Source organism: Hemitrygon akajei, chromosome 10 (genome assembly GCF_048418815.1).
Source record: "Hemitrygon akajei chromosome 10, sHemAka1.3, whole genome shotgun sequence".
Taxonomy (NCBI): Eukaryota; Metazoa; Chordata; class Chondrichthyes; order Myliobatiformes; family Dasyatidae; genus Hemitrygon; species Hemitrygon akajei.
The window spans coordinates 86,999,804-87,025,313 of NC_133133.1; the positions used below are offsets into that span (position 1 = coordinate 86,999,804).

General features: G+C 39.4%; 1 protein-coding gene across 2 annotated transcripts in view; it reads right to left on the reverse strand.

Annotated features, from left to right (window-relative positions):
- Positions 1 to 25,510, reverse strand: part of rps6kal (ribosomal protein S6 kinase a, like) — a 170,775-nt gene that overhangs the window by 14,307 nt on the left and 130,958 nt on the right. For both annotated transcript variants that reach the window (XM_073058599.1, XM_073058600.1), the window contains 3 exons: positions 22,316 to 22,392; positions 18,188 to 18,305; positions 5,044 to 5,184 (listed from right to left, as the gene is read on the reverse strand). In XM_073058599.1, the coding sequence (XP_072914700.1) occupies positions 5,044 to 5,184; positions 18,188 to 18,305; positions 22,316 to 22,392 (336 nt within the window). The remainder of the gene's footprint in view (positions 1 to 5,043; positions 5,185 to 18,187; positions 18,306 to 22,315; positions 22,393 to 25,510) is intronic.

Sequence of the window (25,510 nt, forward strand, 5' to 3'; positions counted from 1 at the left end):
TGACAGTCACCCAGGTATTTGACCCCTGCAACTAAAGGGTGACTACCTCCCTGTAGCTCCTATCACCTCTTCATTTTCCTGCATGAGCCCAAAGTCATCCAATTGCCACTCCTGTTCCTCAACACAGTCTCAAAGGAGCTGCAGCTTGGTGCACCTTCTGCTGATGATCAAGGAGACTGGAAGCCTCTCAGTGTTCCCACACCTCACACAAAGAACATACCACTACCTTTGGACCCATTCTCAGCACACTAACTATGCACTAATAATTTAAAAAATGCTCACTAGAAATTTACTTAAAATCTATGCCTGTGCTTGCTAAGCCTATTGAACCAAAGCTCAACCACTCTTACACTAGCCCACTCACACAACAGCCGCTCTGCTTCCATCTCCCTTCTTTTTGTTGGCCCCGCACTGACTGCAGCCTGTTGAAAAAGCCAAAAGCATACGATCTCCTGGTTAAACTTCTCGCGCTGATTGCAACCTGCCAAAAAGTGAGTATTGGTTGGATTGTGGCCTTTTTGAATCAGATGCAACTACATCAGTGAAAGATTGAAGGTATCTTTGAACACTCTTGCCAGTCGGTTAACACATGTTTTTTGTTACAGCCCTATCAGGTTCACCTTGCAAGACCTGACGCCTTGCCAGGAGTCACCCCTTTGAAAGATGTTTTGATGTCGGCGTCCGAAACAGAGATCACAGGGTCACTAGATGCTGCAGGGATTTGCATAAATGTACTTTTATTCTCCCTATCAAAGCGACAGGTTGCTATCGATGCAATGCTCCTCAGACAGGATGAAGAGGTCAATACTCCCCAATGCCATTAGGCTTTACAATTCAACCGCCAGGAGTAAGATATGTTAAAGTGCCGGGGTTGATTGTATTTAATGTATTTAAGTAAACTACTTAAGAACTTTTTAAAAGCTATTATTAATGCTTTTTGAGAGAGTGATTTAGATGCATATCATATTTTTACTGAGTTAAGTATTGTATGTAATTAGTTTTGCTACAACAAGTGTATGGGACATTGGAAAAAATGTTGAATTTCCCCATGGGGATGAATAAAGTATCTATCTATCTATCTATAAAAGAAATTGAACTCCTCCAGGAGTGAACCACCACTTCATTCATGATTTTAGGTTTCACTTTGTAGGAAGTAATGGCCTGCAAACGAGGCCAGAGCTAACCTGCACCCAATTACCTCTCTAAACTCAAATTGGAATTGTTTTCTTGCTCTTAAGATAGCCTTCCATAGGTCGTAACTGGCCTTCTTACATAGATCTGGAGCACAGGTCTTGAATGCTACAGATCTAGCTAGCCCTCAGCAGACTATGAATCCCCTGGTTCATCCACGGCTTTTGACTTGGGTATGTCCATTTGGTTCTCATCCACACAGGTTTTGATGAAGTCAGTGACAACTGCCGCATATTCATTCAAACTCAAAGATGAACCCCTGGATATTGTCCAGTCATATGTGCTCCTCTGCCTCCCTTGACCATACATTCTTGATCCCCACTACCGGTGCTGCGGACTTTAGTTTCTGCCTGGGAGTGATCAAACTTTCCAAATTGTAGGCGTGGGATGGCAAGGTAGATGTTCTTGATAGTGGTATAACAGTGGTCAAGTGTGTTGGTTCCTCTGGTTCCACTGTTAGTGGTAACTGTTCAGAGACTTCTTCTAGTTCCCACAATGATAGTGCAGGCATCAGGGTGCACTGTTTCATGTCTGTTGATTACATTGCTCAACTCCTCCAGAGCTTGCCTGACATTGGCCTGAGGTGGAATGTATACCATTACCAGGAGATGGCAAAAAAATCCCTTCGCAGATAAAATGGGATGACATTTGACTGCTAGATATTTCAGGTTAGCTGAGCAGGACTGAGACAGAGCCACCACAATAAATTAATCCTAAAGATTACTCCACCTCCTCTACCTTTAAGAGACTGAGCTATCCCATCTTTGCCGAGTATAATGAAGCCATTGAGCTGCTTCCAAATGGTGGATATGAGCCATGTTTCCGTGAAGCAAAGTACACAGCAGTCTCTGATGTCCCTCTGGCACAGCAATCTTCCTCTGAGGTCTACAATATAATCCTAGTAATGTGCTCATCCCTTTCTTATTCCTCAATTCCACCCCTTAGCTTCAGTAGATGAGCTCTCCAGTCTGTCTGAGCACTACTGTGACACTTTCCCTGACTAGTAATGCCCCTTACCACCATTTCAATCACACCTGCTCTATCACATCTAAAGCAACATAAATGCTGGAACATTGAGCTGCCAGTCCTGCTTCTCCTACAAACAAATCTCACTAAATGCTACACTGTCGTATTTCCACATGCTGATCAATGCTCTAAGCTCATCAGCCTTACCTAGAATACTCCTTAGAAACATAGAAAACACAGCACAATACAGACCCCTTGGCCCATAATGCTGTGCCAAACATGTCCCTACCTTAGAACTACCTAGGCTTTACCCACAGCCCTCTATTTTTTAAGCTCCACGTAGCCATCCAGAAGTCTCGTAAAATACCCTATCATTTCCGCCTCCACCACTGCCACCGGCAACCCATTCCACGCACTCACCACTCTTTGCGTAAAAAAGCTACCCCGACATCTCCTCTGTACCTACTTCCAAGTACCTTAAAACTATGCTCTCACGTGTTAGCCATTTCAGTCCTGGGGAAAAGCCTCTGACTATCCACATGATCAATGCCTTTCATCAACTTATACACCTCTATCAGGTCACTTCTCATCCTCCGTCGCTCCAAGGAGAAAAGGCCGAGTTCACTCAACCTATTCTTATAAGGCATGCTCCCCAATCCAGGCAAAATCCTTGTAGATCTCCTCTGCACCCATTCTATGGTTTCCACATCCAAAAATAATTGAGCACAGTACTCCAAGTGGGGTCTGACCAGGGTCCTATATAGCTGCAACATTACCTCTCGGCTCCTAAACTCAATCCCATGGTTCATGAAGGCCAATGCACCGTTTGTTTTCAGAACCACAGAGTCAACCTGCACAGCAGTCTTGAGTGTCCTATGGACTCGGACCGCAAGATCCCTCTGATCCTCCACACTGCCAGGAGTCTTACCATTAATACTATATTCTGTCATCGAATTTGAGCTACCAAAATGAACCAGCTCACACTTATCTGGGTTGAACTGTAGGTTAACCCCACATCCCCACAGCACTAAAAAACCTCATGCAAGCACAATATTCTCCCTCCAGTTCAGGCACAGACTGTACAGGTCCACCTTTTCTGAAAGAGAGCCTTATGTTCCCAAAATCTGAAGCTCCCCCCTGCACCATCTCCTTAGCTATGTGTTAAACTGTATTAACTACCTACTTCTGGCTTCAGTAGCACACGGCACAGGTAGAAACCGGAGATTACATCCCTGAAATGCTGTCCTTTAATATAGCACTTAACTCCCTGAACTCACTTTGTAAGATTCATTGCCTTTTCTACCATTGTCATTGGTATTAATGTGGACCATGACCTCTAGTTGCTCACCCTCGCTACAGACTCAATCCAAGATATCCCTGATCTTGGCACCTGGGAAGCAACTTACTATTTGGGAATCTTGTTCTTATCCACAGAACCTACTGCCTGTTTAACTAACCAATGATTCCCCATCAGTACAGCTCGCCTCTTCCCCACCTTCCATACTGAGCAAGACTTTCCTCTGCTAGGTCATGCACACCCCTCCCCGCCCCCAACAGTACAAAAAGCTGCACACTTGTTATTGAGGAAAACGGCCATATGGGTACTCTGCCCTGGTTACCTATTCACCTTTCCCCCTCCTGGCAATCACTCCTGCCCCTAAGGTGTAACTACCTCCCTGTATCACCTATCAATCAACCCCTAGCTTCCCATATGATCCATAGTTCATCCAAATCTATCGCCAGTTCCTTAACATGCTCTGTAAGAAGCTGCAGCTGAATGCACTTCCTGCAGCTGTAGTTTTCAGGGACACTGGAGGTCTCCCAACCTTCCCACATCCCAGGAACATTGCACTTCATTGTCCAGCATTGTCTGTGGGATCACAAAGGAGGAAAGAAAGTAAGTTACACTGTGAATTTGAGGCTTTGGCTCAAAGAGCCTCCACCCCTTCACGCCGAAGCCTCAAATTCACAGTCTAACACTGTCCCACTCCAACAATGGTCATTAAGTGAATGGCTACTTCACTCAAACCTAACTTCTTTTTATTGGCCCTTACCAAGTGCCTAACTACCCCACAATCTCTGGCATGCATATTGTCATGACTGGTCCCGCTGGCTTTTTAGAAACTCACTTCCATATTGCACAATCCAACAGCTCCTCACGATTTCTTTCATGCAAAATGTCCCAAATGGTCCTTATCCTTTAACTTTTATCTGCTAGTCAGTAGATGGCAACTCTGTTGTGGTGCAATACCATGAAAGCTAGCTCCCTCCATCAATACATTGAAATTTCACCAGTTCTACCTGAAACAGTCCACCATAATAAGAAAACTTCAATAAAGCTCAGAATGAACATTTACTATAGGTTTCAAATAGCTTTATAAACATTTCCTTTAAACACAAGATTGGACAGAAAGATTTTGAGCACATGTAATTTGAAATACTCAGTGGTACAGCTGCTTGTAATTAATTGAAAAAAAAATCACCCTTTCAATCATAGACAGTTATCCCATTCAAATGAGTGGTCTAATGTTACTAAACTAGCTGTCGGGGTTGCAAAAATGAACAGCTGTTTGAGAAGTCTAAACCATCTGCTCAGTATGATTATACTTCATCGTTGGTCAGGGGTGCAGCAGGTGGGCTGACACCTAACTTCCAGCTTTTCACATTTCAAAAGGAAAACATTACTAACCAGAGTAAGCATATTTCAGCTGTGTTAGAAGCAAGATTTTCTATGAAGTGAAAATTGCTAGTTGAGGATTTCAGATTTTGGAATGGACCAGTTTTAGAAGATGGGCATGTTCAATTTTAAATTTTCATACAAAGTGCAAGCTACCATGGCTAGTTTCATTACATCTGGCTGTGTTCCCATTCTTTGAAAATACTTACTTTTACTAGATGAGGAGCATCCTGACGATTTAATTGGAAATGTGGTAGTTGATCCCGGCAAGCAATCCAAGGATGCTTGAGCACCTGCTCAGCAGTGAATCTTTGATGAGGATCAACATGAAGCATATTGGACAGTACATCCTGGATATGCAAAATGAATATACACATTTAGATAAAGAATTACTTAATACAAAAAGAAAATATTTGGACATGGTTATAAAACAGAATAGTTGCTCATGATGTATACAAATTAAAATAAAATTATGAACTAATTTATTAAGTCAGAAATGAAGTGGGATAAACTTACTTTTACTCTGGGAATATTTATTTAAGTTAGATCTAAGCTGAAAATCTGTGATCTGAATATACTACAAGGGTGTACAGAATGAGGTGAAGGAATTTAATGTATTTGAAATAAAAGTAATTGCTTATTATTAAGTTATTGAACTCTTCCTCATTTCAGTCTATCCAAACTAATAATCCTTCTATATATGGGAGCCTGACTCCAAGTTGAATAATGGAAGAAACTGCATGGGCAGCCATCATTAATTGGAAGTCCTGAAGAAGGGTCCTGGCCCAAAATGTTGACTGTTTATTCATTTCCATAGACGTTGCCTGCCCTGATGAGTTCCTCCAAGTTTGTGTGTGTTTCTTAATCTTATCCACTTTAGTAATCCCTATTATCATTCATGACAACCTACCCTTTCAAATATTCATCTGATTCCCTTCTAAAAGTTATCCTTTATTCGTTTCTACAACCCTTTGAGTTTGTGCATTCAGATTACAATGGTAGGAGTGTTTTTCATGTTGTCCCTGGTTCCTTCACTAAACAAACTATGTAGGGATTGCTACCAGCAGAGAGCTGTACGTGTTTCTGGTGAATTAAATTATGAGAGTATATTTGCATTTTGCAGATCCATCCAGGTAAACTTATTGTTGAAGCATTGTACCAATTTTAATTGACAAGGCCTTGGACAACCCAAAAATATAAGAGATGCTTCAGGTAGAACAAGAAATGATAGTTGGTCAAGACATGCCTACAGTTTACCTGGCTGCCAATGACCATGAATGCCCCTGAATTTTTTACAAAAGTAAAAAAGTAAATATAATTAAAACCTTTGCCACACAGCCACTGCTTCCATTGAAAATGAAAGGACTTACTAACACAGTTATGGAGTCAGAGAGGGATGTAGCACAGGTCCTTCAATTTTTATTTCCCCACATTCTCCTCAGTTTCTGTTGAATTTTACTATTCACATTATCTAGGGACAATTTACAGACACCAATTAACCTACCATGTGTGTATGATGTGGGAGGAAACAAGAAAACCAATTAAAAATAATTGCGTAAACATATAAAATAATTTAAATAACCTTTAATACTAAGCTTCAAAATAGGATGTCATGAATGAAAAATAGATGGGAATGTTTACAACATACTAACTTTATGGTTGATAATTTTATAACAAATTAATATTTATATAGTTTCAGTGGCTGTGTTCACATTAAAATGTTACCAATAATTTCACATGAATTATTTTACTTAAAACAAATGTAAGAATAATTTGACAGTCTTGAAATATTGCAGTTTATTATTCAATTGGCAAGAGCCAATAAAAAGCAGTTAGGTTAAATAGAGCAGCTATTGGAGTGAACAGAGCTAGAGTTGAGGTTTTGGCGAGGAGATGCAAAAGCTATCGTAAGTTTCTGGAAGGTTTATTTCTTTTTTTTGTGTATTAGTGCCTGGCTAGACTAGTGAGAATGGATCCAAGGTACGTAGTGTGTTCTTCTTGCCAGATGTGGGAGATCTGAGAAGATCTCAGTGCAAAGTATATCCAGCTGCAGCCCCTTTCAGACTGATTTAGACACCGGGAGCTGCATCTGACTGACATTTAGCTCGTATAGGAAAATGAGGTGGTGAGAGGCGCAAAAGAGAGGGAGTTACCCCTAAGTTGCATGAGACAGCTAGCTGGGTGACAATCAGAGGAGAGGGAAGGAGAATAGACAGACACTACAGAAGACCCCTGTAGCCATTCCCCTGAAGAATAAGTATTCCACTTTGGATACTGTTAGGGGTGGGGGGGGGGAGAGAGAGAAGGGACGACCTGCCAAAGGAAATGCGCAGTGACCAGGTCTTGGGACCTGAGTCTGGCTCTGTGGCTCTGAAGGGAATGGAACGAAGAGGATTGCAGCAGTGATCGGGGATTCAATAGTTAAGGGAGCAAAGAGGAGGCTCTGTAGACATGAATGACCCTCCTGGATGATATGTTACCTCCCGGGTGCCAGGGTCAAGGAAGTCTGATTGGGTCCACAGAATTCTATAGGAGGAAGGAGCAGTCAAGAATTCATGGCACATATCAGTACCAATGATATAGATAGGAAAAAGGAGGAGTGTCGGAGGAGAGAATACAGGGAACTACTGTAGGTTGGAAGCTGAAAAGCAGGTCCTCAAGGAGAGTAGTCTTTGTGCCAGTGCCAGCAAGAGTAAGAATAGGCTGATTTGGCAAATGAATGTGCAGATGAGCGATTGGTGCAGGGGGCAGGGTTCTGAGTTTGTGGATTATTTGCATCTCTTCTAAGGAAGCCATGATCTGTACAAAAAGGACAGGTTGCACCTGAACAAAAAGGGGATTAATATCCTTGCGGGCAGTTTTGCTAAAGCTGTTGGGGAGGGTTTATACCAGGTGACAAAGTAGAATGGACTTCAGAGAGCATGAGAAGGTCTTAGCCAATAGGATTAAGGAAAACCCCCAAATTTTCTACACATACATGAAGAACAGGAGGATGACTGGAATGAGGGTAGGACCAATCAGGCATAGAAGAGGAAACGTGTATCTGGAGTCAGAGGAAGTAGCGGAGATCCTTAATGAATACTTTACTTCAGTATTCCGATGACAGTTACCTTAACTTTAATGACGGCAGTGTATAACAGTGTGATATGTTAGAAAAAGTCAATGTTAAGGAAGAGGATATACAGGATCTTTTGAAAAACATTAGAACAGTTCTGGGGTCTGATGGGATATATCCCTGATTGCTATGGGAAGCGAAGGAAGAGGTTCCTGTGCCTCTGGCGATGATATTTGTGCCAACACTGGCCACAGGAGTAGTATCATATGATAGGAGGGTGGCAAATGCTATTCCTTTGTTCAAGAAAAGGAGTAGGGATAACCCTGGAATTATAGACTAGTAAGCCTAGATTCACTGGTGGGCAAATTATTGGAGAAGATACTTAAGACAGGAGTTACGAGCATTCGGAGAAACTAAGTTTAATTAGACATAGGTCCATGTAGCTTTGTGAGAATTAGGTCATGTCTCATGAGCTTGACTGAATTCTTTAAGGTTGTGACAAAGCACATTGATGAAAGTAGAGCAGTGGATGTGGTGCATATGGATTTTGGTAAGGTGTTTGATATGCTTCCTCATGGTAGGCTTATTCAGAAAGTCTGGAAGCATGGGATCCACGAAAACATGATTCCGTAGATTCAGAATTAACTTGCTCACAGAAGGCAGAGGGTGGCAGTAGATGGAGTGCATTCTGCCTGGAGGTCCGTGACCAGTGGTGTTCTGCAGGGATCTGTTCTGGGGCTCTTGCTTTTTGTGATTTTTATAAATGACTTAGATGAGGAAGTGGAGGGCTGGATTAGTAAGTTTGCAAATGAAGGCTGGTTGTGTTGTGGATAGTGTAAAAGGTTATCAAGGGGTTACGACGGGATAGTGATAGGATGCAGAACTCGGCTGAGAAAATTAAAATGGGAAGTAATTCACTTAGAAAATTGAATTTGAAAGCAGAATACAGGATTATTTGCAGTATGGAGGAACAGAGGGATCTTGGGATCTATGCTCCCAATTGGAGCATATGCTATCTATTGGGAATATGAAGTTGCCACAAAAGTTGATAAGAGTTGTAAAGAAGGCTTATTGTGTGTTGGCCTCCGTTAGTCAAGGGATTGAGTTCAAGAGCTGCGAGGTAATATTGCAGCTCTATAAAGCCCTAACACACCTGGAATATTGTGTTCAGATCTTGTCACCTCATAACAGGAAGGATATGGAAGCTTTAGGGAGGCTCCAGAGTATACTTATCAGAATGCTGCCTGGATTGGAGAGCATGTCTTATGATGATAGTTTGAGCAAACTATGGTTTTTCTCTTTGAAGCAAAGGAAGATGAGAAGTGACTTGAAAGATGAGTACAAGATGATGAGGCATTGTCTGAGTGGATAGGCAGAGACTTCATCCCAGGGTGAATATGGCTAATACAAGGGGACATAATTTTAAGGTGACTGGAGGAAAGTAAGGGGACCAATATCCTTGTGGGCAGGTTTCCTAGAGCTGTTAGGGAGGGTTTACTTTAAATTATTTTGGCCAGGGGTTTGGGAACCGGTGTAGTAAGGCTAAGGATGGGACAGTATGTAGTAGGACTACAAGGAAAGGCAAGCATATGATAGGGCAAATATGGGATAAGTTGAAGTGGATTATGGGGGCAAAATCATAAAGGGTAATAAGTACAGCATTAAAAGTGTTATAATTGAATGCATTAAGTATTCAGAATAAGGTCCTGTAGATGATTTCGTAGCATAGTTAAGAGCCTGGCAGGTGTTACATAGAGGACACCATTGAATCATGGCTGAAAGAAGATCAGATTTGGGAATTTAACATCCAAGGATATACCTTGTATTGAAAGGACAGGCAGGTAGGCAGAAGGGGTTGGGGTGGCTCTGTTCTTTTCAAAAAAAAAAATCAAATCCTTAGAAAGAGGTGACAAAGGATCAAAAGAAGTAGAATCCTTGTGGGTAGAGTTACGAAACTGCAAGGGTAACGACACTGAAGGGAGTTACACACAGGCCTCTGAACAGTAGTCAGAATGTTGGATATAAATTTCAACAGGAAATAGATAAGGCATGAAATAAGGGCAATGCTTTAATAGTCGTGAAAGATTTTAATATGCAGGAACTCAGGAAAATCAGGATGGTGCTGGATCCCAAGAGAGGGAATTAGTAGAATACCTGTGAGATGGCTTTTTAGAGCAGATCATGGTCGAGCCCAGTAGGGGAAAGGCAATTCTGGTTTGGGTGCTGCGTAATGAACCGGATTTGATTAGGAAGCTTAAGGTAAAGGAACTTTTAGGAGACAGTGATCATAATATGATAGAAATCACTCTGCAGATTGAGTGGGAGAAGATAGAGTTAGATGTATCAGTATTGAGTAAGGACATTACAGAGGCACGAGAGAAGAGCTGGCCGAAGTTCACTGGAATGAGACACTAGCAGGGATGACAGCAGAATGGCAACGGCTGGATTTTCTGGCGAACAATTCAGCAGATGCTGGCTAGATACATCCCAAAGATGAAGTATTATTCTGCAGGGATGAAGAGGCAACTGTGGCTGACAAGGGAAGTCAAAGACACCATAAAAACAAAAGAGAGTGTATATAATATAGATAGAATTAGTGGGATGATAGAGGATTGGGAAGCTTTTAAAAACCAATAGACGGCAACTAAAAAACTACAAGGAGAGAAAAGATGAAATATGAAGGTAAACTAGTTAATAATATTTTCAAATATATCAGGAGCAAATGAGAGGCAAGAGTGCATATTGGATTGCTGAAAAATGACACTGGAGAGGTAGTTATGGGGGACAAAGAAGTGGCAGACAAACCTAATAAGTATTTTGTGTCAGTCTTCACTGTGGAATACACTAGCAGAATGACAGAAATGCAAGTGTTGGGGGCAGAATCGAGTGTAGTTGTTAAAGAGAAGCCACTTGGGAAATTGAAAGTCCTGAAGGTAGATAAGTCACCTGGACCAGTTGGACTACATCATAAGGTTCTGAAAAATGTAGCTGAAGTGATTGTGGAGGCATTGGTAATGATCTTTCAAGAATCATTAGATTTTGCATTGGGCCCAGAGGACAAGAAATTTGCAAAAGTCTCTCCACTCTGTAAGGGTGAGAGGCAGAAGAAAATAAAAATTAGCCTGTCTTCAGTGATTGGAAAGATGTTGGAATCCATTATTAAGAATAATATTTTGGAATACTTGGAGGCACATGATAAAGTAGGAACAGTCAGCATGGTTTCCTTAAAAGGAAATCTTAACTGACAAATCTGTTGGAATTCTTTGAGGAAATTACAGACAGGATGGACAAAGGAGAATCTGTGGATATTGTTGACTTGGATTTTCAGGAGGCCTTTGACAAGGTGTCACACAAGAGGCTGGTTCACAAGAGCGCATGGTATTATAGGAAAGATACTGGCATGGATAGAAGATTGGCTGACTGGCAGGAGGCAAAGAGTCAGAATAAAAAGGGCCTATTCTGGTTGGCTGCCAGTGACTAGTGGTGTTCCAGAGGGGTCACAATTGGGACTGCATCTTTTCATGTTACATAAGACATTTTGATGATGGAATTGATGGCTTTGTTGCCAGGTTTGAAGACAATACAAAGATAAGAGGTGGGTGGTGGAGCTGAATATTTAATTTAAATTGTCATTTTCTTTCCAGTTTAACAATGAATTACCTGCTTATGTTTCAAGTAGCCTTTATATAAATAACAGTATAATATGTCTCTAATGGCTATACAAAGTATAATTTTAAAAGCACCTCAGTACTTCATTAAGTGAGTAAGTATTTCCTCATTGGTTATGTAATACCCTAGTTTAAGACCATGCTTTATTTTACTAATAAAGTTATGCTGTTGAGTATTTTATTTTCTGCAGATTTTCTCAAAATGCAATGTGTTCCTTTAATTACATTATACAATCAAGTATTTCACTTTTGCTGTTTAAAATAAAATGTAGTTGATTAAGTTAGGCTTGTTGAATTTAGCAATAGGATTTGTCTTGTTAACATTTTTTTGGGAGACAGCATGAAAGAACAGGAGAGCCATTTTCTAGATGGAGCATGGGATTGAGGGAGGAGGATGAAGGAGAATGGAAACAGACAAAGGACATAAAAGAGCATGATGAAACGCTCAGAGAACCCATTGAAAAGGACAGTTACCACTGTTGGAAAATCCTCATGCAGACAATGGGCTCTCAGAGAACGTGAAGATAACCTTTATTTAGCTGTCTCCAGACAACATTGGAAAAAGTTTGCCTCTTTCCTTGGACACGGTGTGGAAGTTTATGTTTTGCTGAAACAGGTTCTTTAGTGCAAAATCATTTCATAATTCAGAATAAACAAAATGAAGCAAACTGGATTGATTACACAACAATGAGCTCCAACGATTATGTGCACTATTATAGACTAATATTTATAGATACGATGGGCCTTTATTTTACATTAGATAGTATTATTTTGTTTGTTATAGTTTAGAATGTTTTGTCAATACAATTTCATTCCAAGTTTATACTGGTGTGAGTTAAATTACAGTTTCCTGGCAAAGGTAAATTTGCATGGCTGTGTCAGTGATCCTCCCAAGTACTTGCCTTTGTTTTCCTTTAGAAGGTTCACTCAAACTTTTATGGTTGTGTGTACTCGAATCATATTTACCCTACCTGTGTTCATTTAATCGAAATGATCTTTTCATCGTTATTCGTTGCTGTTAGCTTGTATTCACAGTAATAGATACCTCATTACGAACACGTGGTGAAAGGGTTACAGTTAATTTTACTGCAGTATTGAATAAGTATTTTAACTGGTTATCCTTATCTATAGATTTTAATGGAATTTTCCTTCTCTTTGGGTATAACAGTAGCTAGGCACCATTTTTAGTTTCTCTCTTCTTCAAGTAGTAAGACCTCCTGTCAATGTTCTATACCTCTTCCCTTTGTTCTTTCAACTCTTAATAAAGCAATCATGAAGCAACAAGTTTTGTCTTGTTTTTTGACTTCTAAAACACCAGAATCCAACAGTTCACTGTAGTCAGTGAAAATATAAGCAAATTTTGAATTTCTTACACTCAAAGACAAAACATGCGCAGCAAAATGGTCAAGAACTTCCTCTTATGTTCCCCTATCGTTTGAGAGAACAATGGGTTCTGACTTTGAACATCAGATGGGAACCAGAATTGAGGACTACTGCATTACTAGCTTAAAACAGATATGTAAAAAAAATGCAAGCCAGTAGAATGCTAATTAAATATGCAAGCTGGTGGAGCATAAAAAATTAAGGTTGCACAAGCAGTGGGACACAAATAAAAACAACTAAAAGCATGCAAACCAGTGGAGTGCATAAGAAAACTTAAATACGTGCAAGTTAATGGAGCATGGGGGAAAAAAGAGTTAAATTCGAGTTGCAGGACACGTTTTAAAATTTCAGCAGCAAACTTAAAATTCAAGATCGAAGTCAAAGTAATAAAAAGTATATATAAATTAAGACCATAAGACATAGGAGCAGAATTAGGTCATTTGGCCCATTGAGTCTGCTCCATTCAATCATGGTTGATCCTTTGTTCCCCTCCTCAGTCCCACTCCCTGGCCTTCTCCCTGTAGCCTCTAATGCCGTGCCCAATCAAGAACCTATCAATCTCTGTTTTAAATACACCCAATGACCAAGCTGCTTGTGCTAACAAATTCCATAAATTCACCACTCTCTGTATAAAGAAATTACTCTGCATCTCTGTTTTAAATGGATGTCCCTTTATCCTGAGGCTGTGCCCTCTTGTCCTAGACTCCCCCACCATGGGAAACATAATTTCCACATCTACTCTCTCTAGACCATTCAACATTTGAAAGGTTTCAATGAGATCCCCCCTCATCCTTCTCAATTCCAGTGAGTACAGGACTAGAGCCATCAAACATTCCTCATATGATAACCCTTTCATTCTTGGAATCATCCTTGTGAACCTCCTCTGAATCCTCTCCAATGCCAGCACATCTTTTCTTAGATAATTTGCCTACAATTGTTAACAATATCCAAGGTGAGGCCTCACAAGTGCCTTATAAAGTTTCAGTATCACATTCCTGCTCTTGTAATCTAAACCTCTTGAAATTAATGCTAACCTTGCATTTACTTTCCGCACCACCAACTCTACCTGCAAGTTAACTTTTAGGGTGTTCTGCACAAGGACTCACAAGTCCCTTTGAATCTCAGATTTTTGGATTTTGGCCATATTTAGAAAATTGTCTGCACATTTATTTCTGCTACCAAAGTGCATGACCATGCATTTTCCAACATTGTATTTCATTTGCCAGTTTCTTGCCCATTCTCCTAATCTGTCTAAGTCCTTCTGCATCCTACCTGTTTCCTCAACATGACCTGCCCCTCCAACAATCTTCATATCATCTACAAACCTGGCAACAAAGCCATCTATTCCATCATCTAAATCACTGATATACAGCACAAAAAGCAGCCCCAACACCAACCCCTGCAGAACACCACTAGTCACTGGCAGCCAACCTGAAAAGGAAATTAAGATCAAAACAAAACAATATCCGAAGTTGTGAAACTTACTAGGAACTCTTCCCTAAATAAAGCATTCAAGTTTGATAAAGTTATTGAAAGAGTCCAGACAAAATATACCATCAATGTTCAATCTAATGAAATGTGGCTCCTAGATGATATTGTGAAAGTATGGGGTAAGACTAAATGACTGCTACTATTTTAGAGATAAGACCATGTAGTCAGTTTGATCAAACTTGTGAGAAAATGAAAGAGTTAACAGGACAAAAAATTTTACTAAGCAAAAGAAACACAAAACTTATGATAAAAAACCAAATCAGCATGATAGAGACAGTGAAAACATAAGGAGCAAATTTTTGCATTAACCAAATGAGCTAAAGAACACTATGGTAATTCAATCGATGTATATTGCATGGCGTTTCAAACTGAACTGAAACAATGTAAGAAAGCGCAGCCATGACTTCAAGAAGGTATTCAGAATGAGGTTTATTATCACTGGCATGTGATGTGAAATTTGTTAACTTAGCAGCAGCAGTTCAATGCAATACAAAATCTAGCAGAGAGAGAGAAAAATAATAAATAAACAAGTAAATCAATTACGTATATTGAATAGATTATTTTTAAAATGTGCAAAAACGGAAATACCGTATATTTAAAAAGTGAGGTAGTGTCCAAAGCTTCAAAGTCAATTTCAGAGGGGAAGAAGCTGTTCCTGAATTGCTGAGTGTGTGCCTTCAGGCTTCTGCGGATACGATAGGGTCTTTTAAGAGACTTTTGGATAGATACACGGAGCTTAGAAAAATAGAGGGCTATGGGTAACCCTAGTAATTTCTAAGGTAGGGACATATTCAGCACAACTTTGTGGGCTGAAGGGCCTGTATTGTGTTGTAGGCTTTCTATGTTTCTATGAATGGAACTATCAAACAACGACTAAGTATCATGACACAGGAGTTCCATGGCCTACAGCTCTTCCTATGGTCTTATGTAGGTCATCAAAGCAATTCCAAACAAGAAAACTAAACTAAGTCCATTTGAGGTGGGAACAGGACATCTAATGTCACTACCAGGAGCCCTCAACCTCAAAGAGGTTGATGTACACATTAGGGCAGATTACATAAGCTATTGTGTGAAATTAACCCAAGCTGCACTGTCTGCTTCTCAACTGGTTTCTGCCACTTGGGAAGATCCAACAGGAGGAGGATACACCCTGATTCCTGGCGAGTGGTCTGGGATTGAGAAACCACATAAGGATCTACCGGGAGCAGGATGGGAAGTGCTGTTAATTACCAACTCAGCGGCAAAGGTAGGTAATAGTAGGTGGATGCACACCAGCTAAAGAGATAACCTACTGGTCACCATGAGTACGCCGCCGATCTATAGTGAGCAAATCACTAATCAGCCATTAAACAAGTCGACAACTATTGGACATTATGAAGTTTTTTCTAATATTATTTGTTATATTTTTGCCAATTTTCCCTAGTCATAATGTGCCAGTTGAGTTGAGTTATAAATTATACTTGTATCATTTACAAACAGAAATATTACAATTCAACAAAGCTCCTGTCAAGTAATAAGAAATGGTCTCAGTACATGGAACAATATGTACTTTACTGTATGTGCAGAAATGAAGCCTACACATACTTTTCCATGTAATTGGTTAAGAACTTCGTATTTAGGATATGTTTTCCTACTACAGGACAAATACACACCTAATCTTTACCTCCAGTATAGAAGTAAACAAGACATTTCAGAAGGAGATCATTTTGCAACAGTTTTATTTCCATTTTATAAAATTGCAAAGAGTATAAGAGAGATTAGAAATGTTGCAGTAGCCTTAGAAAGAGTAAGCAATTACACTGCAGATGTCTTGGAAAAAGTAACAAGTGAAATGGTTGCCATACGCAAGATAATCCTTCAAAATTGTATGGTATTAGATCTTCTCTTAGCAGTTAAGGGGGGAGCATGTGCAGTTATAGACAAGGAGTGTTGTACTTACATACATACTTGATGAGTCTGAAGATATAACTAATTTGGCTGACCATATTCGTAAAGATGCAGCTAAAATATATCAATCCAATGGATGGAACTTCTCTGACTGGATTAATTTAAATCTCAGAAGCTGGGGTTACTCAATATTATGAGTCATGTTACTCATACCAATATGGCTTATCATAACTTTGTTTTACTTATTTAAAGGTAATTATTAACAGAATAGTTCAAATTCACTTAAGTGTGCCTACTAATCTGCCTAACCATGACATAATCTTATGAATACTTTGAAGACTATATACCCTTTGATATTTTATTACCCAAGTAGTATTTTTGATTATTTTATATGAAACGTACTGTAGATACCACAACAGCTTGTCTACCTCTAAATTTTTAGACGTAATGATTCTAAATGTGTAATTTAGAGTCAAAGGGGTGATTGCTCGATCCAACTGCTTAATTTTAACTGTCATTTTCTTTGCAGTTTAAAAATTAAATGATTGTATTTTAATTAGCCTTTATATGCATAATAGTTTAATATGCCTCTAATGGCTATACAAAGTGTAATTCTGAAAGCATCTCTGTACTTCATTAAGTGATTAACTGTTTTCTCATTGGTTAACTTTACTACAGTATGGAATAAATATGTTCTAATTGGTTTATCCTTATCTATAGATTTGAATGGAACGTTCCTTATTTTTGTGTATAAAAGTAGCTGTTTTATGCTAGGCGGTATCTTTAGTTCTCTCTTTTTCAAGTAGTAAGACCCTTTGTCAATGTTCTGTTCCCATTTTCTTTGTTCTATCAACTCTTAATAAAATGATCGTGAAGCAACAAGCTTTATGCCTCATTCTTAATTTCTAAAAGAACCTTGGATTTAAAACACCAGAATCCAACAAGCAGATACTGTTGAGGAAGCAGGGAGTCTGCAGAAGGACTTGGACAGATTGTAAGAATGGTCTATGAAGTGATAGGTGGAACACAGTGTAGGGAAGTGTATGGTCGTGCACTTTGGTAGAAGGAATAAAGGCATAAACTATTTTCTAAATTGGGAGAAAATTCAAAAATCAGAGGTGCAAATGGACGTGGCAGTCCTTGTACAGAATTCCCTAAAGGTTAACTTGCAGGTTGAGTCTGTGGTAAGGAAGGTAAATGCAATGTTGGCGTTCATTCTGAGAGAACTAAAATATAAGAACAAGGATGCTGTAGATTTGCAAGGTATTGGTCTGACTGCAATTGGAGTATTATAAGCAGTTATGGACACCTTATCTGAGAAAAGATATGCTGGTATTGAAGCGGGTCCTAAGGTTCACAAGAATGATTCTGGGAATGTAAGGGTTAACATATGAGGGGCGTTTAATGGTTCTGGGACTGTATTCACGAGTTTTGAAGAATGCGGATGAATTCAATGAAACCTATTGAATACTGAAAGGCTCAGATAGAGTGGATGTAGAGAGGATGTTTCCTGCAGTGGGTGAGTCTATGATCATTGGGCACAGCCTCAGACTAGAGGAAAATCCATTTAAAACAGAGATAGAAGGAATTTCTTATGCCAGAGGGGGCTAAATCTGTGGAATTAATTGCCACGGATGTCTGTGGAGGCCAAGTGACTCAGTATATTTAAAGCAGAGGTTGACAGGTTCTTGGTTAGTCAGGGCATCAAAAGTTAGAGGAGAAGGCAAAAGAATGAATAATAAATCAGCCATGATGGAATGGCAGAGCAAACTCGATGGGCAAGTGCCCTAATTCTGCTCCTATGTCTTATGGCCTTAAACAATGCTTTAAAAATTGAAATATTACTATAATTACATAAATTTATTTTACCTTAGCTGCATCTGAAACTGTATCCCAGTTGCCTCCACTCAGTGAGAATTTACCACTTCCTATCCGTAATAAAATTTCTTCTGCAGTATCATTTGGTCCATTGGCAAAAGGAGTATAACTGGCCCGTAAGGTAAACATGAAAAAGTGAATCAGTGAGTTGAATAATACTTACAATCTTCCAATAGTAACTCCCATCTTCCAATTTTCTTGTTACAACATTCCCTGATACTGCTGTGGTTCAGAATTAAGACTATTATCTTATGGGTAAGCATCAGGCTGAACCTAAAGCTTATGTTATGACACCCACATATTACATTTAATAAGTGGCAGAAAGTGTGACCAATCTACCAATCCTACACAACCTAGTATAAATACTATCATTTACGTGCTGTCAACCAGCAGGTCCGTCATCTTTCTACACACAGACTGGTCAGTAAAACAGTGATGAAAAGTCTTTTATGGCTTTGGAAGTAAGGTTTCTTTCTAACTTCTCTGCTAAAAAAAAAGCAATTGAACTTGTTACAATCTTCTCAGTAATAAATTATTCCAAGTTTAAGAACAGTGGCAGCATTTCAAATAAATAACTCCTCTAAACTATTTTAATAGACACACAGATTCTTAATTATTAAAACATCAGGAGTATCATACCAGCATATTAAACCTTTATTAGTATGGGTAAATAATTTTTTTAACTCATTTGTACATTAAATCCTTTAAGCTGAATACCTGATGAGGTGAACCTTATTTTCATGTATGGGCCAAGAATTAATGTATTCAAATAGAATAACGTCAATTCACTCAAGTAACTTGCATCAATCAAACACTTGACTTCATGATTAAAAGAAGTTAAACCCCGTATTACTGAGCTTATATAAGGGCAGTTTTATAAGAAGTGTGAAAACTTGCAAGAAGTGTACTGTTAAAAATTAGATCCAATATATAATGTTTTTATAATCGTTTTTAGAATTCCAATAGTTGTTTTATAATTTGTCCATATTTTCTAGATTAGAAAATATATGCTAATTTGACACTTAATTTAGAATTGTTCAGCTCCTGTAAGGAATAAAAAGTAATTGTATTTTCTTTGGAAAAATGGGGAAAATGTTGTCCCCGGCCTATCTTTACGCAAACTAATATAGTGTCATTACAACTAATATAATCCATTTGCAGTTTCGGACTAACTAACTTTCTGAACACTTGCCATTTAAGAATGATTTAGACCTGGGCAGACTTGAGAGTGTAAATTTTAAATGTCATTTTGATTACAGCACAAATTGATTGAATAGACCAGAGTAAGTTTCTGCTAGGTAGTTAAGGAAACAAAAGAAAGACATGGAAAACCATTTGATAATGAGGGATCTGTAATAACTATAACATGAAGATAAAGGGGATAGCACATAAATAATGATATAAATACTTTGGTGTCATTTGATGGTGGACTGTTGGAAAAAAAATGAGAAGGCCTTCCAATTAGCTGGACTCCAATCAGTGGGGCTGAAGGAAATGCACAGATGCCATAGATAAATATATTGAGGTGCAGAAGGAAACATTTATTTTAATAATTTATTGTGGGAGGACCTGGCAGTCACTAGGAGTACTCAATTCCAGAATACAATTTAGGTAATTAAAATAATTTACATAAGGCAAAACCAGATATTTTCATGAACTAATTTTTACAACCAAATTCCAGCATTAAGTTCCACATTGCACTTTGAATCTTCATTTTTTGCTCCACTCTCTCACTGTGGACAGTGCTCCAACATTAAAAGTCTTTCTGACTTCATTCTTGACTACATAATCTGAAGGTAGTCAATAGAATTCACCAAATGAAAAGATGATAGAAGGCACAAATGTGAAAATAAGGCAAAGATTTAAACATCATGTTAAACAAATACATCATAACAGCCACATAAACAGGTCCATCAGGCCAAGAAACTCATTTTAACCATCAAGTATCAATCTATGCCAGCATTAGGTTTATAATACTCTATGCCCCTGCAATTCAAGTGAACATCCAGATATTACTTAAATGTTGTGAGAGTATCACGTCTGCCCCCCAAGGATGTGCTTCCAGATTCCAATCAAATTCTGGGTGAAAAAGTATTTTCTCAGAGCCCCTCTAAGCTTTATACCCCCCACTCTGAAATATATGCCTTCAAATTTTAATTTCCTGCTATCAATTTTATCAGTTATCTCCTAATTTTGAATACCTCGAATAAGTCCCTACTCAGCCTCTAAATTCCAACATTAAGTTCCTCATTGCACTGTGAAAAAAACCTCTTCATCCAGAAAATGATTAGAATTTGGAAGCACTGCCTTAGGGGACAATTGATACTCTCCTCCTACTTACCCCTTGAAAAGGACTCGACTCTAGACCATCAGAACATTATCTCCGACACTATCACTGACATCATCTACTCTGGAGAGCTCCCATTTGCTGTCACCAAACATAGCTCCCTTACACCACATTGCTCGCTTCTACCTCCTTTCCAAGATCCACAAACCTGACTGTCCAGGTCTCTGCCTGCTGCTGTCCCACTGAATTCATGTCTGCACACCTTTTCTCCAATCTATCCCCCTTGGTTCAGTCCATCCCCACCTACATCCACAACACTTCACATGCTCTCCATTTCCTCAACAACTTTCAATTCCCTGGCCCTGACCCTGACCGCCTCAGTTTCACCATGGATGGATGTCCAGTCCCCCACCTATCCTCCATCAAGAAAGCCTCTATTCAGGGCCCCAAACAGTCCTTCCAGGTGCGAATCTGTTGGGAGTCCTCCGTTGTATATGGTGCCTGATGCCTCTGCTAAAGGGTCTTCTTTGTCGAGCACCTCCACACCATTTGCAGAAAGCAGAATTTCCCGGCAGCCAACCATTTTAATTCCTATCCCCATTCCCATATGCCAGTCCATGGCTTCCTCTTTTGTTACAATGAGGACACTCTCAGGGTGAAGAAGCAATGCCTTATATTACGTCCAGGTAGCCTCCAACCTAATGACATGAAAATCAATTTGTCTTTCCAGTAAAAAAAAATTCTCTCATCCTTCCGTCTTCTTTTATTCCCCAGTCTGGCTTCTTACCTCTTCTCCTCACCTAACTAACACCTCTCCCTGGTGTCCTTCCTTCCTTCCCTTTCCTCCATGGCCCACTCCCCTCTCCTATCAGTTTCCTTCCTCTATAGCCCTTTATCTTTCCTACCCACCTGACTTTACATACCAGCGTTTGGCAAGACCTCCTTCTACTCCCCCACCTTTTTTATTCTGGTGTCTTCCTCCTTCCTTTCCAGTCCTGAAAATGGATTTCAGCCCAAAGCATCAACTGTTTATTCATTTCCATAGATTATACCTGACCTGCTGAGTTCTTCCAGCATTTTTGTGTGTGTTGCAAAAGAAACTCAGTCTTTTCTCATCAATGAAACTCTCCATCCAGGTAACATCCTGGTAAATGTGAATCCTCTCCACTGCAGTCCCATCCTTCCTACAGTATGGCAAGCAGAACTCTGCACGCATTTCCTATGTCATAGAACACTACAGCACAAAACAGGCCCTTCAGCTGACACCTAACCAATGCCTTCTTTAGTTATACCATTAACTCCCTGCTCTTGCGTTCTATCTCTTGGCTATTAAAAGCCAGCATCCCATAAGCCTTCTTCAGCATCTTAGCTATTTGTGCCGTCACCGCTATAGATCTTTAGACTTATAAACTCTAGCCCCCTATTGCTCAATATTGCCAAGGGTTCTACCCCTGTAAATGTTCTTCTCTAATTAATCCTCCCAAACTAATTCATTTGTTTCACCCATTTATGAATTGATCACAAATAGCCTGTAGCCTATGACAATCCTCCTCACCATCAACAGCACCACTGATAGCTGCCTGAAAATCATATCTCCAATGTGGGAATGAAGACCGGCTTCATAAATACATGCACCACTTTTTCTAATATCGTTCACACTGCTAAACTGTAGTTTGCTCATGAGCAATCATGAAAGTCTAAGTTGAATTTAGGGATTAATTAAACTCCTAAAGATATAAGCTCATAAACCTGAGGAATAATAATGTAAAAAAAACCTAAAACTGATTTTCAAAAGTGATTGCAGAAAGGTGATGCTTTATAAATATCCATACCCAGCTAACATGGTGTATAGAAGGACTCCAAGGCTCCAGATATCACATGCAGCATCATAACCCCCTCGCATAAGAACCTATGAACAAAAACAGCAAGAGGCAAGGCTAATGAATTTCAATCACAAGTAAAAGCAGCTTCATGCAAAATATCTGTAGAATTTGTTTTCTGCTTTATTCAAAAATATTGATCACATGACTTTTACAATTTGCTTTAGGGAAGTGGGGAAGTTTTCAATTTGTCCTGATATTTTTAAATCCCTAATTTTAGCCAAATTGTTTCAGGAAAATATCACATCTCCCATTTGACCATCTTCTATACTTCTTTCAAGGCCTAATCATTCCACTTCACAAGAGACTGCTCGAATCTAGAGTAACTGTGGGTGTAAATGGGTATCAGAGGCTTGTTGGGCTAGAAGGGCCTATTACCATGTTGGATCTAAATAAAAATAAATTAAAAATAAAATCTGCTGGAGAAATTTAGTAGGTCGAGCAGCAAACAGTTTCATAAGTAATGGTTATTACATGGCTCTTTAAATAATTCTGACAATTCATCTGCAAAATTGCATCTGGACTATGGACTTTCTCAGTCTTATGGTTTTTATAATCTGTGTTGTAGCTCATGCTTTTGTTTTTTTGTGCAGGGTGAGGTCAATGTTCTAGTTTTTTGTGAGGGGGTGGGGGATTTGGGGGCCAATGTTCTTGTTGTGGTTTTTGAGTGGAGGGGGTTGGGGGGGTTGATGATCATGCTACCTTTTTTTTGCTTATGTGCGCAAGAATGAGTATACGTCTCTCTTTGAACTGACTTTCAAAGTTTTCTCTGTTTCATGGCTACCTAAAGAAGAAGAATCTCAGAGTTGTATACTGCATACATATTTGCTAATAAATGAACTTTTGATCCTTTCAACATCAGTTTGTCCTTGAATCTAAAACTTTGTCTGTCTTCTGCTGACCAGAGTGTACTTGCGTTTTTGCTTTAACTTCCAAACCTCACTCTTGATAAAATTAAATGATAGTTTTAAGCTCCTGATGAAATAAACATATTCAGCCACTTTAAGTATATGAAAATCATTGCATGCAAAGCAATGCATCCAGGCAACAGTGCTCAAATGGTCTTTTCCAAACTGTAAAACTCTTGAAATTATAACATAAAACAAGAAAATATAGAACAGGAAAAAGAAGTTAGTTGTCTAGAATCTATATTTTAAAAAAAGAGCATGCATTAAATGGTGCATTTCATCACTTTGGGATATTCCCATGGGTTTTAAAACCAATTAATTATTTTAACAGTAAAAAAAAATGTCAAGGACCACATCTTCACAAGCTACTGCATACAAATTGCTCCTCCGAATTATCTTCTCATTGCTCATCGGACTGCATCTTTCCTTCCAATTTCACCTCTTGCTACATTTTTACTATCAGGTCTGAGTTTCATTCCCTTAAATCCTCAACTTATGAGCCCATCTTCCTAAATTGCTCAACCATAGCCTTCACCTCTGTGCCCATTTCTTTAGCCATGTATCTTCACCCTGCAGTTAACTCTTGTGTTACTTTTTGTATATTCACTTTTGGAATCTGGTCAGTATTTATTGCCATTTCTAATTACCCTAGAGCAGGGGTGTCAAACTCATTTTAGGTCACGGGCCGGATTGAGCAAAATGCAGCTTCATGCGGGCCAGATCAGTCGGAAGCGTGCGAACGCAGCTTTCGTTGCCTCCGTTTTTTCAGCCTGCTCTCATGTGTCTCAGTCTCTGCTATAACTACAAAGTGTTTCACTTTACAAATTCCGTTTCTTATGAAGAAGACTGCCGAGCAAGACTGCCGAATAAACACTAAAAACCCTGAAAACCTGGTACCTGAATAAACTCAGCATTAGCCATATCATACACCATAGGCGCTTCGATTTTGACATATATGCCCTAGAGAATGTAATGGTAAGTTGCCTTCTTGAACCAGTCCAGCCCTTCTGGTGAGGTTAATACGTCATTCTCTTTGGGTTGGGAGTTTCAGGGTTTAGAGGCAGCAACAACAAAAAACCAGCAATATATTTCCAAGATGATGCGGAACTTGGAGGAGGACCTGTAGGTAGTAATGCTCCAATGTGCATGCTGCTCGAGTTAACAGGCACAGGAGATGCTGTTGGACTAGTCTGAATGAGCAACTGCTGAACACTTCGTCTATGGTTCACACTGTATGCCAGTAGTAGAGCAAATTAATTTTCAGGGTGGTTGATGGAATGCTGATGCCAGCACTGCTTTGTCTCTGCTCTTCAGTTTCTTGAGCGCTACTGATTTTGCACTCAAACACGCTAGTATTCCACTATACTGTTTGTTTATGCCTTGTCAAGAAGTGAAATACTTGCTTCAGAACATTCATCTTGCAACCACTATACTTATATGGTTAATCCAGATAGTTTTTTGGTTGACAATGATCACTCCCCTTCCGCCTCACCAAGGCGGCGAGGGTGGTGGTAATGAACATCAAGGGTACGGGGTTCTCAAAGCACTTGAAAACGCTCCTTATACCCTCTTAGCCACTCTAAATATTTTTCCACTGCTGGTGTGACTTCACTCTAATTAACCATATCTAAACCTGCAGCATATTACCTACTCCCAAACCATCATTAAACCACTGATAAAGGTGATACTATCGTCTAGCAGATCTTCCACTTGTCCCCTTGCTTTCTCTTCTTTCTTTGAAACTTTAATTTTGTTAATTTCTAAGTTTTCCAATTTCTAAAATTGCTCTAGCTGCATCTGCTGAGTATTCAAAACATTTCCTGTTTTGGTATGTCAATTTCTTGATTGGATGTAGACCATGCTTTGTTTTAGTTTTATTCAGATCTCCAGCTTCACCTTTTTACCCTCAGCACATTGCTGACTGTATCAAGGGCACTTCCTGCCTCATTTTGAAAAGTTCAACCTTCAAGCTAATTTCTACTTTTCTCTCATTTTCATTTGGCCCTTCACTAACTTTCTCCTTTCACAACTTTTCCATCTCCTGTTTAGGAAAATGACAGACTACTAACTGCTATCAACTGCAAGCCTACTCTCCCGCACTGTTTCTCTTCCACTACCCTTCTTCTTGGAGGTACCTTGTTCATTCCTCTTGCCCGTTTCTCCAACAGATCTGCGTTCACAATGCTACACATGTACCAAATACTATGTGGATTTGTCTCCATCCAGGCCATCGATTGCA